The sequence below is a fragment of the Carassius auratus genome, chromosome 2, assembly GCF_003368295.1.
Source record: "Carassius auratus strain Wakin chromosome 2, ASM336829v1, whole genome shotgun sequence".
Lineage (NCBI taxonomy): Eukaryota > Metazoa > Chordata > Actinopteri > Cypriniformes > Cyprinidae > Carassius > Carassius auratus.
In genome coordinates this window covers 20,458,289-20,473,917 of record NC_039244.1, presented here as the reverse complement: position 1 = coordinate 20,473,917, position 15,629 = coordinate 20,458,289, and the positions used below count along the sequence as shown (strand labels likewise).

At 37.5% G+C, this 15,629-nt stretch overlaps 2 protein-coding genes and 1 pseudogene across 3 annotated transcripts; all 3 read right to left on the bottom strand.

Moving 5' to 3' along the window:
• Window positions 1-163: 163 nt before the first annotated feature.
• LOC113120064 (apolipoprotein M-like) lies at window positions 164-2,928 on the bottom strand. Its single transcript, XM_026289919.1, has 7 exons — window positions 2,761-2,928; window positions 2,519-2,658; window positions 2,215-2,288; window positions 851-958; window positions 520-618; window positions 383-421; window positions 164-293 (listed from the first exon to the last, which is right to left on the bottom strand). Exons 1-6 carry the CDS (start codon window positions 2,884-2,886, stop codon window positions 393-395), a joined length of 576 nt encoding a protein of 191 aa, XP_026145704.1. The 5' UTR covers window positions 2,887-2,928; the 3' UTR covers window positions 164-293; window positions 383-392.
• Window positions 2,929-6,283: 3,355 nt separating this feature from the next.
• LOC113120053 (B-cell lymphoma 6 protein-like) lies at window positions 6,284-9,506 on the bottom strand. 2 transcript variants are annotated; one of them, XM_026289899.1, is made up of 3 exons: window positions 8,930-9,506; window positions 8,748-8,826; window positions 6,284-7,695 (listed from the first exon to the last, which is right to left on the bottom strand). In XM_026289899.1, the coding sequence occupies exons 1-3, from the start codon at window positions 9,245-9,247 to the stop codon at window positions 6,872-6,874; spliced, it is 1,221 nt and encodes a 406-aa protein (XP_026145684.1). In that variant the 5' UTR covers window positions 9,248-9,506; the 3' UTR covers window positions 6,284-6,871. The 2 variants fall into 2 exon arrangements, with proteins under 2 accessions (XP_026145684.1, XP_026145691.1); XM_026289906.1 differs by having other exon boundaries at window positions 6,286-7,692; window positions 8,930-9,502.
• A 336-nt stretch (window positions 9,507-9,842) lies between these two features.
• Window positions 9,843-15,560, bottom strand: LOC113120048 (nucleolar GTP-binding protein 1-like; annotated as a pseudogene).
• Window positions 15,561-15,629: the final 69 nt, after the last annotated feature.

Genomic DNA, 15,629 nt, shown 5'->3' with positions numbered 1-15,629 from the left:
TACGGTAATTAACATTTAATGTTATGGGCCTGCATTGATTGGTGGACTGAATTTACACATTTGTTCCAGATATCTCCATATCGGTGAGATATCTGAATTCAGCATCTCAGGAACATGATAATGATATTAATACCAGTAATCAAAGTTCAACTCACAAAACAAATTGTTTTATTGAAGTATTGATTTTATTTAATCAGTCAGTCACTAAACCCAAAACAGTGAATCCTAATTTCTATCAATTCAGTAATTTATTGTAGATCTGCAGTGTGTAGATCTCTGCATCTGCCCATGACCTTTAGGAGTGAGAAATGATGCAATATAAACTATAAAAACAATGTCATTTTCAGTTTAAACTATGTAGAAACGCAGTGTTTGCACTTACCACCTGTGTCTTAAGCAGCCTCATCAAGTTTGCAATAACCTAAAATAAATGATACAGATATCATAAACACGTTTTACATATCCCGTGGAATTGCAGTCACAGTCTCTGAGCAAGATTCAAATGCATCAAAGACAAACCTTTTTTCAGAGGTGCCTTTATTACATCGTCCATTAAAACACACTCCATTTTTGACTCAAATTCCTGTATCACTTCATCTGGTGTTACTTCATTACGAGCTGCGATGGGGGACAGAAATACATTCATTCATTATGTATATAAGTCTGCTGTGTAACTAGATCACTTTGCATTGGTGACTTTACATGCGGCACGCATACAGTATTAGAGATTTACTTTAAGGTTTCAGGGTGGGTGCACATTGAATTAAATCTTTTCATTGCTGTCCAGTTTAACATGCTGCTCTGATCATGTAGGTGAAAGAATACAGTGATCAAACATACTGATACTGACCAAACAGCAGAGCACTGGCTTCCTCGTTTTCATCCACAAGAAATATTATGATGCATGAAGGGCAGTTTACAAACTTGCCATCCCAGATCAGCACAAAAGCATCGAAATCTGCATACACAGTGATACATTTTAAAAAGCAAATGAAATCACAAGAAATCTTTTTTTTTTTTAATAATAATAACTTGATTCTCTGAAGAAGGCTTGCTGTCGAAATGTCTGATTGTTGTTTGCTCTGTTGCAATATTAAATTAAATTGAAAGTGATTAAAGGGTTAGTTCACCCAAAAATCTAAATTATGTTATTAATAACTCACCCTCGTGTCGTTCCAAACCCGTAAGACCTCCGTTTATCTTCGGAACACAGTTTATGATATTTTAGATTTAGTCTGAGAGCTCTCATTCCCTCCATTGAAGCTGTGTGAACTGTATACTGTCCATGTCCAGAAAGGTAAGAAAAACATCATCAAAGTAGTGTGACATCAGAGGGTCAGTTAGAATTTTTTGAAGCATCGAAAATACATTTTGGTCCAAAAATAGCAAAAACTACGACTTTATTTATCATTGTCTTCTTTTCCGTGTCTGTTGTGAGAGAGTTCAAAACAAAGCAGTTTGTGATATCCGGTTCGCGAACGAATCACTAGTAGTGTAGTGTTTGAGTAAATGAATTACTCCGGGATATTGGTTTGTTTGAACTCGGAGGGAGTGTCAGCCACATTAAAAAAGTTAACAGCTTAAGTCATTTGTGGATTAATGCGTATTAGAGATGCGAACCGTTTAAAACGATTCGGTTCGATTTGGTGAACTGGTTCAAAAAGATCCGGTTACATCGAACGATTCGTTCGCGAACCAGATATCCAGACTGATTTGTTTTAAACTCTCTCTCACAACAGACACGGAAGAGAAGACAATGCTGAATCAAGTCATAGTTTTTGCTATTTTTGGACCACAATGTATTTTCGATGCTTCAAAAAATTCTAACTGACCCTCTGATGTCACATGGACTACTTTGATGATGTTTTTCTCACCTTTCTGGACATGGACAGTAGACCGTACACACAGTTTCAATGGAGGGACTGAGAGCTCTCGGACTAAATCTAAAATATCTTAAATTGTGTTCCAAAGATAAACGGAGGTCTTACGGGTTTGGAACGACATGAGGGTGAGTTATTAATGACATAATTTAGATTTTTGGGTGAACTATCCCTTTAAGAAGGTTAAGCGAGAGCAGATCCCTTACAAAAAATAATAATAACTAAAAATAATGATAAAGATTATTAATTTAATAATAATAATATTGCTTGATATTAACCCATTATAAAGTGTAAAGCATGGATAGTCATTGCTGAATTACTGTTTGGTTCCTACCGGTTCTAAACAGGAAAGGTTCTGTCACAGATGAAATATAGTAGCTCCAAGTGTTCTTCTGGCACTTATCTCCACTGTGATAAACAAAAAGATTTTATATTCTTGAAAACCTCACATATAGTATATAACAGTCAAATGTCTCTGTGTGTGAACTTGTTTTTACTACTTTATCAAAAGACTGCACAAAGATCGATAGACTTTGTGGGGTTCTTAAATCAGACATATTTATTGTATATAGCTCTTTTTACTATCTTTTTTGGTACATTAGGTATAATCTAGTGTGTGTGTGCAGTTTTCCACTCACACGCGATAGCCTTCGGTCGCTGTCAGGGTGCCATTAGTGCCTTTCTGAATGTGAAGAACAGAGCTGTCGGTGGTCTTGAAGGACTTAAGATCATCTTCATCCCAGGCAGCTGCTGCCACAAAGTGCCAAGTGCCCATATACTGAACATGAAAAAAATGTTTTAAGTAAATTATTGGAATAAGAAAACACACACACATATGATCTAAAGGCTTTGGGGAAAAAAGGCTTTTCAAGCCTCTTACCACATCAGTTGAAATAACATCATTGGAGAGAGGAGCTGGAGGAAGACATGGCACCATGACTTGTATCCCAGTGTAAAGCAGGCCCATTACCGAGCCCACAACACCCCATAATGTGTTCATAAGCATGGCTGCATCAATGAGACTGACTGCTTTGACAGAGATGCTTTAATACAGTGCTCAAAGGGACTTTCACCCTGGTTTGTTAGCCTTTTTCTGTTTGTTAGTTAGTCTGGTAATATTGTGTTTGTCAGGGCAATGTGCAAGTACACCAGAAAACATCTGACCTTGTCCTGGACAACTATGTCTACCCACGCAACCATGCATATATACATTGAAAGCCAATCAAATGGAAGATAATGTGAAACTATGGTTTAGTCTTTGCAATGTCTCACAAATACATTTTGATGGTAATAAAACAACATCAACAGAATGCACAGGATAGAAATATCACAAAAGAGATCATTAACTGTCTCTCCTAGACAGAAATTCGATTTAAAAGAAAGGAAATAAAGACTTCTGCTTTCTATTTTTCATTCAGTATGTTCATTGTGACCTTTGGAGCATTGGCTGCATTGCTCTTCATTGCAAAATGCAGCCTTGCCACAGTCTCAATAGTTATTCAATGTCCTCTTATTAACAGTGTGTTGAAAAATGTTCCCTATATATCTCTGTGGGAACTGTAAATAAGTTTGTGGAAATAATATTTGCTAAATTATTTAAAAATGAATTTTGATGGGTGTCTGCCACAGGAAGATTAAAAAAAAACTACAGTGGTAATAAAAACTATCGATGTCAAGTGTTTGTTGTTGTTGTTATTATTATTATTATTAATTCCTGAGGATGTAGGAGTAGAATGCCACGTGTCGCCTATTTTGTCAGGCCCCGAGCCAGCTATGAGGACACCGAGGTCAAACTGTGGTCAGACTGTTGCCAGTGGACGAGTAATAAAAAGCTGCTGTACTATCACTTTTGTTAAATTTACCAATCAGACATGCTAAAACAAGTATGAGCAAGAAGGTGGACAGAAGTGTTTGAGCCAGACTTTAAAGGATTCTGGAGGTCTCTGTAGAAAAAACCTACTGAAAAATGTACAGCAAACCAGACTTATTCATGGTATCATAGCTATGAACAGACCTGAATCCAGCAGTGGGTAAGGAATATCCTTTTTAGGGGATTAAAGAGCCAGTCGATTGTTATAGATTAGTAAAGTAAGATAAGTAAAGATTTTTCTTATCAGTATTTTATTGGTGGTCCCAAATATTTCATGAGAGAGAAAAGAAAAATGCATGTTAAACTTTTTGTTGGATGTGTCTTGAATATGTCAGAAAAAAATAAATAAATAAATAAAGTTAGTGGGTACAGGTACAGTTAATGCAGAAAATGTTTTTAAAATTGAATGCCATGTAAATACACATATTTCAAATTGATTAATGATATTCAAATGTTTTCTGAAATATGGTCTGTGGGAGGAGTATTGTGAGAGGTTTTGAAAAATGATATGTTGGTTTTAAAGTTTTAAAGATGTGTGCACATATAAGTATATAAAGTAAAAATGTATAAATGTGTATGTATGTATACATTTTATTGTGTTATTATAGCCATTAGGACTGCCTATGCATTATGCCCAGGATATTGTGCAGTGCCCCTGTTTAAAACACCTCAAGACAAACTACTTTTGCTGTGTGCTTCTCTGAAAATAATTGCACACCTTAGAACATTTGTCAGCCAATCAGATTCAAGCTTTCAACAGTTTGACAGTTATATATATATATATATTCAACAGTTATATATATATATATATATATATATATATATATATATATATATTAGTGCTGTCAAAATTAGCGCGTTAACGCATTCGATTAATTTGAAATATTTAACGCGTTAAAAAAAAATAACGCAATTAACGCGGTTGCAGTTTTTTTTATTTCCAGTTGTGGCCTATGTGTGTTCAACGTGCAAAGAAATATGGATAAGACCAAGGAAGGACTTTTAGACGGAAAGTTTCAGTATAAAACTCTGCCGGATTACTCTTCAGTCTACCACAAGAAACATTATGACTGTATGACTGTAACAGTGCGTAAATCAGACCTTTCTGTAACGCTAACGTTAATAAGCTTAAACGAAAATAAAGAAATAATTGTGTAGCGGAGTATTTTTTGTACACAGTGCCGCGAACTGTCAATCACTCCTGTACGCGTGCATCACTGTCCTCCTCAGCTGCAGCAACTTGCGCTCTCTCTCTTCATCAAGCTTTAAAACAAAAAGGGGACAAAAAGATCATATTGTCTTTGTGCATAGGCTATAGATTAATTAGATAAATGAATATCTAAATTTGTGCCTTGCCGTCTACGGTATTTTTTTAGAACTTAGAAAAAAGATGCTGCAGCCAATGAACAGCCAGCGGGGGCTGCAGGACGACTCAACCTCCGCAGACAGTTTTTAATGTTTATCAGACAATAAATACTCAAGATTTTGCTTTAGTATAACTCACAACGAGTTTCACACACCTTCTCCGGCCACGATGAGTTGTTGACACTTAACAGTGGGAAAAGCGACACATGCGCTATTCACTTGTATTATTTAAGGGTGAATGGGTAATGTAGTTTCTGCTCTGGGTGGGATGAATTAGGAAGCTTGCATTGTGAAGGGCGCTCTGAAAATCGGCAGTTTAGGTAAAAGATTAAAACCTCTATTAAAACAGATGTCCAAATGAGCGTACCGGTACGCTACAAGCACGTTCTGGGCGCACGGAGAGGTGGCGGTACGCTCAAGAGCTATATTTGGAAGTGGCGGTACTGAGTACCAGTGCGTACCAGCCCACTTAAAGCACTGGCAATGACTATACTTTGGAATTTTTTTGCAGTCCACTTAGAATTCAACATGGAAATCATTTTTGTTTTTTATTGGCATTGATTGTTTTGAAATTCAAATGGTACTTACATGCCTGTGTTTTTATTTCTGTAATAAATATGGCTTTCAAGCCAACAGTTAATTTGGAGGATATTGATGGTTTATTGCAGGTATGTTGTTTACATGAGAAAATCTGTGTTACAAGTTAAACAAAAATTCCAATAAACAATCATATTTTGAATTTAAATAGTTTCTTTGTCTTGAGTTTACATTAATTATTTACATTTTACATTTACATATCCAAAAAGTTTCAGTCTTTTAATTGTGATTAATCGCGATTAATCAAATATGAATAAATAAAACTTTCTGAAGGGAACAGAGTGATACTGGAAGCAGGTGTTGTGTAGAGAGTGTGTGTGTGTGTGTGGAGTGGTGGTGTGTACAGAGTCATTTCAGAGCATCAGCAGGAAGGGACAGGGTGATGAGTGTGTATTTGGATATAATGATCAGTTTGTTCCTCCAGTTGCTCATTCTGGCATGATAACAAAAGGACTTAACTCCCTGTTGTTCATTCGTATCAGTACTTATAGAGTATCAGCTGTCACTGTCATTTTTGAAATAATTATTTGTTAAATTACTGAAGATGAATCAGTACTGTGGATTTTCCCTCACAGTAACATCACAATAATATACTGTCATTTTACACAGAATTATCGGTTTCTTTTCCAACTAATCAATCTCGACAAGACAAATAAAAGACTCAGAGATGCAATTAACTGTTTGAAACTCAACTGTTTACTTCTATTGAATACAACACTGACAAATCCAGTTAATTGTTTCTGCTGTGACTAGCAACAAATATAAATGTATAATCTATAATAATATCTAATTTAGATCAATCTCTTTGAACAACACATACTGTACATTTTAGGTACATCTGCTATTCAGGTCAGTAATTATAGTGAGTATTTCATGTTGAAGGTATCAGAGTCTTAATGTACTCTAATGTTGGCTTCCACATGGTCTCCCTGCAGTATGTATACATAACGTGTAATGCATGTCACTGCTTTAGATTTGGTAAAATGACCTGTTTAAAGTTTAAATGTCTGAATACTGCAACAGTAGACTTGGAACTGGCTGAATGTCTTATTTTAAACTCTCAGTGGTTGCAGGACACTTGCAAACAACAACAGAATATATAAAATAGACTACTAACACATTAAAAGTGGTGTCCTGCACTCTGAGCATGTGTATCTTTTCAGGGTAACGTGTCCTGCTGTGTGTGGGTCTGTAAATGAGAGAGCGCGTGCAAGTCAGGGTGGTGTTTCTTGGTGTGTATGCGGAGGTACTGTTTCCCAGCGAATCGTTTTCCACAGCGGGTGCATTCGTACGGTCTTTCTCCGGTGTGGACAGTCTGGTGAGCAGTGAGGTGCCCGGACTGCGTGAAGCGCTTCCCGCACTGCTCACAGCGGTACGGCCGCTCTCCAGTGTGAATGCGCATGTGTGTTTCCAAACTCTGCGATGTGGTGAAACTCTTCCCACAGATCGAGCAGATGAAGTGTCGCTTGCCTGCTTCACCTGTCCGTAGAGCACCCAACCGGCCATAGAGACCCAACCCTGAGACGTTACCCAGAGCAACGAGCCGCTGTGCAGCAAACAATGGAGAATTATGGGATATGAGAGAGTCTGACCCGCCAACCCTCTGTGGAGAGGTCTGCAAGTGTGAAAGTGTGTTACGGACAGAGTGTGTGGCCCAATCGGATACCGGATCCATATCAGCCTTCATGCACAAGTCTTCATGAAACACTCGGTGGACTTGGGAAGCGCGGGTATCCGACGAGGTTTGCGCCAGGGAGAAGGAAGCATTATCTGAAGCAGTCAAGTCGACGCTGGAGTGCTGGGACTCATCAGCGCCGGAGTGTGTGTCTGCAAACGTGAGAGTGTGAGAGTGTGTGTCATGGTCAGGGGAGTGTGAGAGTGTGTGAGAATCCTGTCCCGAAAGTTCGGCAACATCTGGTTTCGGAGAGTCGTGAGTTACTGCAGAAACACTTTCACCTTCATCATCATCGTCATCATCATCTGCTGAGAAGCACACACAGTATGAACTCATTTTAAAGGGTTAGTTATGAACATTCCTAGTATGCAGTATATTTTCATGTCCCCTCAGATGTACTTATATTTTGGATCAATTTGAACATTTTGGTTGACAGCAAAAAAAAAAAAAATTATATATACATATATATATATATATATATATATATATATATATATATATATATATATATATAATGTAAACAAGTTATAAAACTTTATTGGTTGCTTCACCACATGCAAAAATGATATATTTTACTAAACAATATTTAATCTTACTATAAAAGTTGTAAAAAAGGCAAGTATGAATTACTGAAAAATTAAAGTAACACTTGCCATTGAAAATATATATTATATTTAAAAAAAGGAATACGCACACTTTTAGTTTGCAAGGTAATATGCATGCATATGTGTCACCTTCGGCTTGGTCAATTGGAACTTAAAGACAATTATTATTCAGAAAATGTTATCAGTCTAACTGTACTGAAACTATCAGATAAAAACAAAATTGAGCAGAATAATGACATAAGTGTACTGACACTGAAAAACCTGAACTGAACTGACCTGAACAATAAAGCAAACTCTACTGTAGAAGAAACTGAGGTTGTTTCATAATTGATGAAGTCAGCAGCATCTGCACTTTTATTGAACTGAACAGAATCAACACTCTGCTGATTTGAGTTGAATGACACTTTTGTCTTCTGCACAGATGCATCGGATGGATGGAGAGATAAATCTGACGTCATTTCATGATTCACAAACTGACACATTGATGAACTGAATCAAAATAGACCTGAATAATTAAAATATTGTCTTCTGAAGAACTGCTTTATAGCTGAAATTGAGGTTAAGTATAATCTATATTCATTGTGCTGAACCGTGACATTTGTTTGCATTTAATTGCAGTTGTGTGCTTTGCCACAAGTCTGGTGAAGCATTTTATTTCCTTGAATTACAACACAAGCATATTAATATATATACATATTTTTTTTTTAAATTAGTAAGTTGGTAGTGTACAACAGGAATGACCCGAGGCACCTCACCTCCCAGCGGCGGCTGCTCGAGACCTTCCTCTTTGATCTGCATTTCTATCAAATCTTCTTCTTCACGAATCTCAAACGTCTGGAATCCGACCATAAACAAATAATAATTGATTTGGCATACAGACACACATTATTTTCTTGCACTATAATCACAAAATAGACAAAACAACTGGTCATCTAACCTCTGCCACTGTGCCGCGGCTGCTGGACTCGCCGCCTCCGGGCGTTTTTCTGCCCACTAGCGATTCGCGAGCATTACTATCGCACCGACCGTCTCGCGCTACAGTTTTCTCGTCGCTGTACCCCCGCGCCGCAACGATGGACTCTATGAGCTGCAGTTTCCGTCGGAGTTCATCGTTTTCTTTCTGGTGGCGTGAGATCTCGATGTGTAAAACGGCGTAACCGTCGTCCACAAGCTCGCAGATTTCTGCCACCGCCGCGCGAGTCAGAGTCTCCATGATGGTCGCGAGCTGGGTGTGAAACGCCCGGTAATTCGCCATTCTTCGCGTTTGGGCCGCCTGTAGGTCCCGTGGGAAAACGTGTGCGTTGTTGCAATAATTGTTTAGTGTAATTACGGAGTTCGTTGTACGTAAAGCAAGGCTCTCCTGTTTTGTTTTGATTTTCGGTCTGAACGCTTTGACACTGTTGCAAGTGGAGGCTGATGTCGTTTCCGGGGGGGCTTCGTTCAGGTGTTTTGCCAAAATAAAAGTCAGGTGGCCTATTTAGGTGATGTTCAAGCTAAAACATCATAAAGTGGCAATATAATTATTGCCAATTAAATGTCTGATAACTGAATTCACAGGTAACTAGGACAAAGATAGAGTAAAAAAAAAAACATGATCTAAATGCTTAATTTAACCTCCTGAAAAGCGTTCCTGTTTTTGACATATGCAATGAAACACTATTGCTGCGGTTTCTGATATACAGTAACTTCCTTCATGCTCTGAGATTTGCTTAAATACATTAGAAATATATACAGAAATCTTAATCCAAGTACATTGGTTAGATGTACATCTGTTCTGGACCCCCCACACAGAAAAACAAACATCACAAGCCTAACACGACTCAAATTTAATTGAGGGTTTCACACATGAATTTCAGGTTCAGTACTTTGGGTGGTTTATTTGACTCCCACTGGAAACAACAGCTTTAGATAATTTATCTTGCAAGTAAGGAGTTCAAAATCATGATCCTGTACATTTCAATATCATTCTGCATGATAGAATAAATGTCTAATTATGCAATTAACATACATTTCAATAACTAATTCTATCATGGTTACAGGTGTATTATCATCTGTATCAGAAAAACTACTAAAAGTACAGAATATAACAAATATTTATTATAGCATAAGGACAGGTATGAGTACATTAGACAGAAGTGAGTGAATAAGGCTGCATTTATCTGCGGCTGGTGCTGCCAGACTTCCTCTTCCCAGAAAAGAGATGTTTAGGTTTGTCATCAAACACATGTCGATCAGATTCACCCTTCCTTCCCTGCCTGTTCATGTCTTTCTGCGAGCTCTTCATCATGGTCTTTACCTTCTTCAACATCTGGGACAAATAAGACATACGGACATTATGAAATAAGTCAGGAATCTGATTTTGAGTAAATAAATATACTTATTAGGCATTTATAACAAGTTAAAAATGGCTTGCTATTTTGCAGGTATTGTGTTAGTCATGCAGTTATAACATTTTATCAATGTTAAATTACTAGTCATTAATAAACAAAATCTCTATAATCTGCTATATGACTGACTACCTTTCCTAAATTCACTTCATATTTGTCTTGAAAATTAATTTATGTTGATATCCATTATATTTATAAGACTATCTATAATATTGATTTCAGAATATGATTTTTTAAGGTAACAGACACTACCTTGGCATCTCTGACTCCTGATTGGTCCCTTGGTGGTCTCGAGGCACTCTGACTGCGAGTGCGCGATGTCGGTGGTGCAGACACTTCCCTCTTCCTCTTTCGGACCAGAGAGCGAGATCTCCGAGCATAATGGCTCTAGAAGGACCAGAAATTAATCAAGCGTGTTACCAATACAGTTTAAGAAACATGGAAAATCTTAAGAGAAAAATCCACGCCAGAAACTTCTTACATCATCTTTATCGGTCATGTCCAAACCCAGATCAGCCATCTCCTTCTCCAGGGTCGCTCTCTCCACCTGCACCACGTATACCAATCAATCCATCTTTAACCATCTATTAGTTGCATGCAATTATGCATTCTTTATTACTACAGTAAGTACATGTAATGTGTAACAAGGTTAACAAAATAGTGTTACCAACTGTTAATAAAAATATGGGTTTCTGAAGTGACTTTACCTAAAATATGCAAGTAATATCTGATATAAAACATAAGAATAAGACTGCTGGACAGAAAGACTGACCTTCTTGGCTGTGCGGGGCATTCTGGATCCCTGTGTGTCTTTCTCTTTAGATGCTAGAATCTTCAGTTTCCGTTTCTCGCGAATCTGACTGGCGAGCTGCCGGATTTCATTCATCTCTTCATCTTCACTCTCCTCCTCAGATTCGTACTCTCCGGCCTTCTCACGCAGCTCCTCTTCCTGCTCCAAATCCTCCCAGCCTCTGAGAACGAGAGAAGGGACAGAAATTTAAAACATCATCTGAAACAAGGATGTAACCAAATATTCAATACGGAGGCCACAAAAGGTCAATTTTGAAAAATAAAATAAATCCATATTAGCAACCACTAATCTGAAATTCAGGAAGCAGTTTTTTGGATTACAGTACTGGAAAGAAATATCTAATGCATTTTTGTTTCATACCTTCATGATCTCTGGGTCAATGTAATCTGCAATATTGTGACCCTCCCAAATCTCAGGAATCTTATCCTCCTTCTCTTCTGGATTCATCAAGTCCCAGTATTCTGAATACACAAGACAACATTTTTAGACACGTCTGGAAGTGTATGTGTGTGTAGATGTGTGTGTGTGTATGTGTGTGTTTATATCTTACTCTGTAGATCCAGTGTGTAATCATCTCCCAGCTCGGCCTCCAGGTCTCTCTCCAGTTTGCGTTTGGGAGCATTTGTTTCCATAGCCTTCTTACGGAGCAGAGCCCCCTCGGGAATAAATGGTGGCCTTTCCTGCACAAACCAAATCAAAACCTTTTACAAATGCAAATTTGCAAGAAGCAGTTGTAAAGAAATATGCTTATGACCAAGCAGACACTGATCTAAGAAGTGTGAAGAGCATGTACCTTCTGATCTCTCTTGGTGGGTATTGCCAGATGGAGTCGGTTCAAAACATCATGGACCTTCTTGGTTTTCATCTTTGTGTCCACACGGTGAGCCAGCAGCCGATCACATGCCTGCAAACCACCAATCTACATCAGCTTACAATACTCTTACTCTCGAAATGGGAACATGAAACGAATAGGCTGATTTCAGTGAGCATATGTGAGTGAGTGGATGTGATCTTACCTCAGCCTTCACCTGCATCACTCCCTCTTCCGTCAGAGAGCTGGTCTCAATCACTAGGATCCCCTCAGCAGTAAGATCCGTAAAGACTTTCTACATTCACACATAGAGCTCAGTTTCAGTGTCACCGCAGAAAGCTTCGACCAGCTGCAGCTAACCATTCTCTCATGATTTCTACTATCATCCTCGAAACGGTTTGAGATTAAATTAACATTTTAGTCAAATTATGAAATAGTAAGATTATGAAGCTAGGAAGATGAAAACTGGCGATTATAAAACTTCTGTTTAATTGGAACTGAAAACTGCCTCCAAATCTGTGTGTGGTTACTTTGTTAAACAAAAAGTGAATCTTCACACCTTAAGTTCATAAAAGAACAAAAAGCACCATAAAATAATTAGTGTGTTTGGAAGAAGTCTCTTATGCTTACCAAGACAAAAGCAGTAAAACAGGTTTAAACATATTACAATTTAAAATATATTTTGTTTTAATATATTTAAAAAATATATATATTCCTGTGATGCGAGGCTGAATTTTTACAGTCACATGATCCTTCAGAAATCATACTTCTATGATGATGATTTGGCGCTCAAATATTTCTTATGATCTTCAATGTTGAAAACAGTGGAAACCTTGATGCATGTTTTTCATGATTATTAGACTGTCAAATAAAAGATTTAAGAAAAACATTACTGTCATTTTTAAAACAATTTAACAACCCAATGAATAAAAGCATTCATTTCTTAATACTTAAATTCTTAAGTACTTAAGAGTTATCCTGTTCTTTGGACACATATTGGTCTGAAGAGTTTATCTGGCAGATTTACATAAGGCTTAAGACTCCTATGAATATAATGCATAAACCTGGACCTACTTTTTTTTTTTTTTTTTACATTTTGAAACTAAACAGATGTGTTCACTATGAGTTAATGGGAGAGTCTAAACACACCTAACAGTCAGAACCCTTTAAATTTCACTCAGCTCCAGGAACTGAATCAGATTTAGAATCTCAGTTACCTGATTCTCCTCTGAGAGTTCACTGATCTTCTTCACGTCACACTATTGGCCATCACGATCAGAGGCTGCATCACATAAATAATCATCATTGCCATCCTTCAGCACAACAAAACTATATTTGGTTTCACTGCTTTTAAATTGAGATCTTTATATGTGTGCCTACCTTGTTGGCAAACAGCGGCCGTATATTGTTGAAGAGCTCTAGTTGTTGTGAGAGCGTGTGTCCGCACTGCTCTGACACATCCATGACATAGAGGACAGCAGCACGCAGGTGAGCCAGAGCGGTGATGGCCTGCATTTCTATGGTATTCCTTTCTTCGAGAGGATGATCCAGAATACCTGGGGTATCAACCACCTAAAAACACACAGCCATAATTATCAGGTATAACATCATTTTTTAATTAAGTTGAATATTGTCTGAAAACCCATGCACTTTTCAACACCTCACCTGCCAGCGCAAGTATCTGTAATCCATATGACCCACGAACAAAGATTTGGTAGTGAAGGCGTACGGCTGGACCTCAACATCAGCACGGGTCACCTGTACACACATCCTCCATTAAAACTTTATATTAAAAACAGAGCACACACACTTGACATTTAACCTTCAGTCACATGCACAAACAAACCTTGTTGATAAAGCTGGACTTGCCGACGTTGGGCGGTAACCACACAGCAGGAGGGTTCTGGTGTTGGGGTCAATAGTGGGTAAACGGGAGAGATGCTGCCGCACTGTGAATGAAATAAATATGCATTTATAATGTGCATGTAAAGTGTATATATGTATGCTTTTTTTTTACATTTATGCTTTGAGCAAAGAAGTCAAATATTCCTTTAGAAGTACATAATTAAAGTGTTTAATTTTTTTTTTTTTAAATTCTAACAGAGCCCCAAATGTTTGAGCACTACAGTATAAGAATTTAATTTCAATGATTCAGTATCTGTACAATATAATCTAGCCGGAAAATTGTCTTATGTTGGAAAGTATCTGTGGATGTGTTTGTACCTTGTTCTAAATACTCCAGACTCTGTTTCTGTCGCTTTAAGATGGTGCACATGCGACCCAGCGCGGCTCGTTTCAGCTGCTTGCAACGATACAGCGAGTCTCCATATTTCATCAGCCGCACATAATCTTTAGCAACACTATGAATGCACAGACAATCAGTTTTACTCAGTTAAATGAATTGCAAATACCACAGATGAGATGAAAAACAAAAAAAAAAAAAACTATTTAATTAAACCAACCACAAATGAATGCTAAAATAACGTGCATGATGTTGATAACTCAACGGACTCACTTGTCAATAAGGTTTTTGGCGATGTTGATCTGACCCAAAGCCAGTTTATAATGATCTTTATCATAGCAGCATATTCATTCATCAGATCAGCGTAGAAGGGGTGAATGTCCTGAAACACACATATGGGAAGTCATTAATCTATTAAATACGGGGTGATAAAGGAGGATGAACACATATAACCTTTGTCCTGTGTGTGTTGTGAAGTTTGTGTGATACTTACATCCAGTTTTGGAAAGTCGGTGAGGATCTGTGACAGCCTATCATGGTAGTTCTGCTGGGTGAATTTGACTTTGCGCATATAGAAATGTCTTATTCGGTGGATCTGGTAGTGTTTGTGTATAACAGTGGGAGTTTTTCGCTGGGTTTTGGATAAAGTCAGATCTATGAAATCCTGCAGGAAGAAAATAAGACAAATAAATACATTTGTTAAAAAAAAATTAATAATAAAAAAACAAGTTACCATTCTGACACACCAGGATTCACTGATATGTGGAGAAAATTATTTTCCATGACATGATTATTACAGCATTAATGATTCTTAATTTTCTTTTATACAAGATTTATATAATAAACATGCTATTAAACGGTTTTTATAAAAATTGCACTTGACAAAAATCCATTTTAAACTGAAGTGCAACTAGAAAAACATAGGCCTATTCTCTAAATTTCCACTCTATGTGCATTTTCCATGAATGAAATTTTTTAAAAATAAAGGTTTTCCATGATCATGAGATCCTGGTACAATTATAAATTAGTCAATTATCAAAAGGTCTTCATCTCTCTTCAGGTGTTTTATGTTTATGCTTGTTCATTTAAAATATGATGCCAGTAAAAAATTACAGTAAAATTACATGATATGTAACGTAAATGGCTCAACGCGCGCACACGTGTACAACACAAGCAACATACTGTCAATGTCCGTTATAAACACCACCAACAATACTCTCTATAACGTTTGACACACATGTGAGTAAAACACCCTGTCATTTTCCTACCTTAGCGGTGGGAACCACCATAATCTTTTTTAAAGTTGTACGAAGCCATGATTGCGGCGCACGCGACTCTACAGAGCACGCGGAAGGGCGAAAAGCGTAGCGGACGTATGTCAAGAAA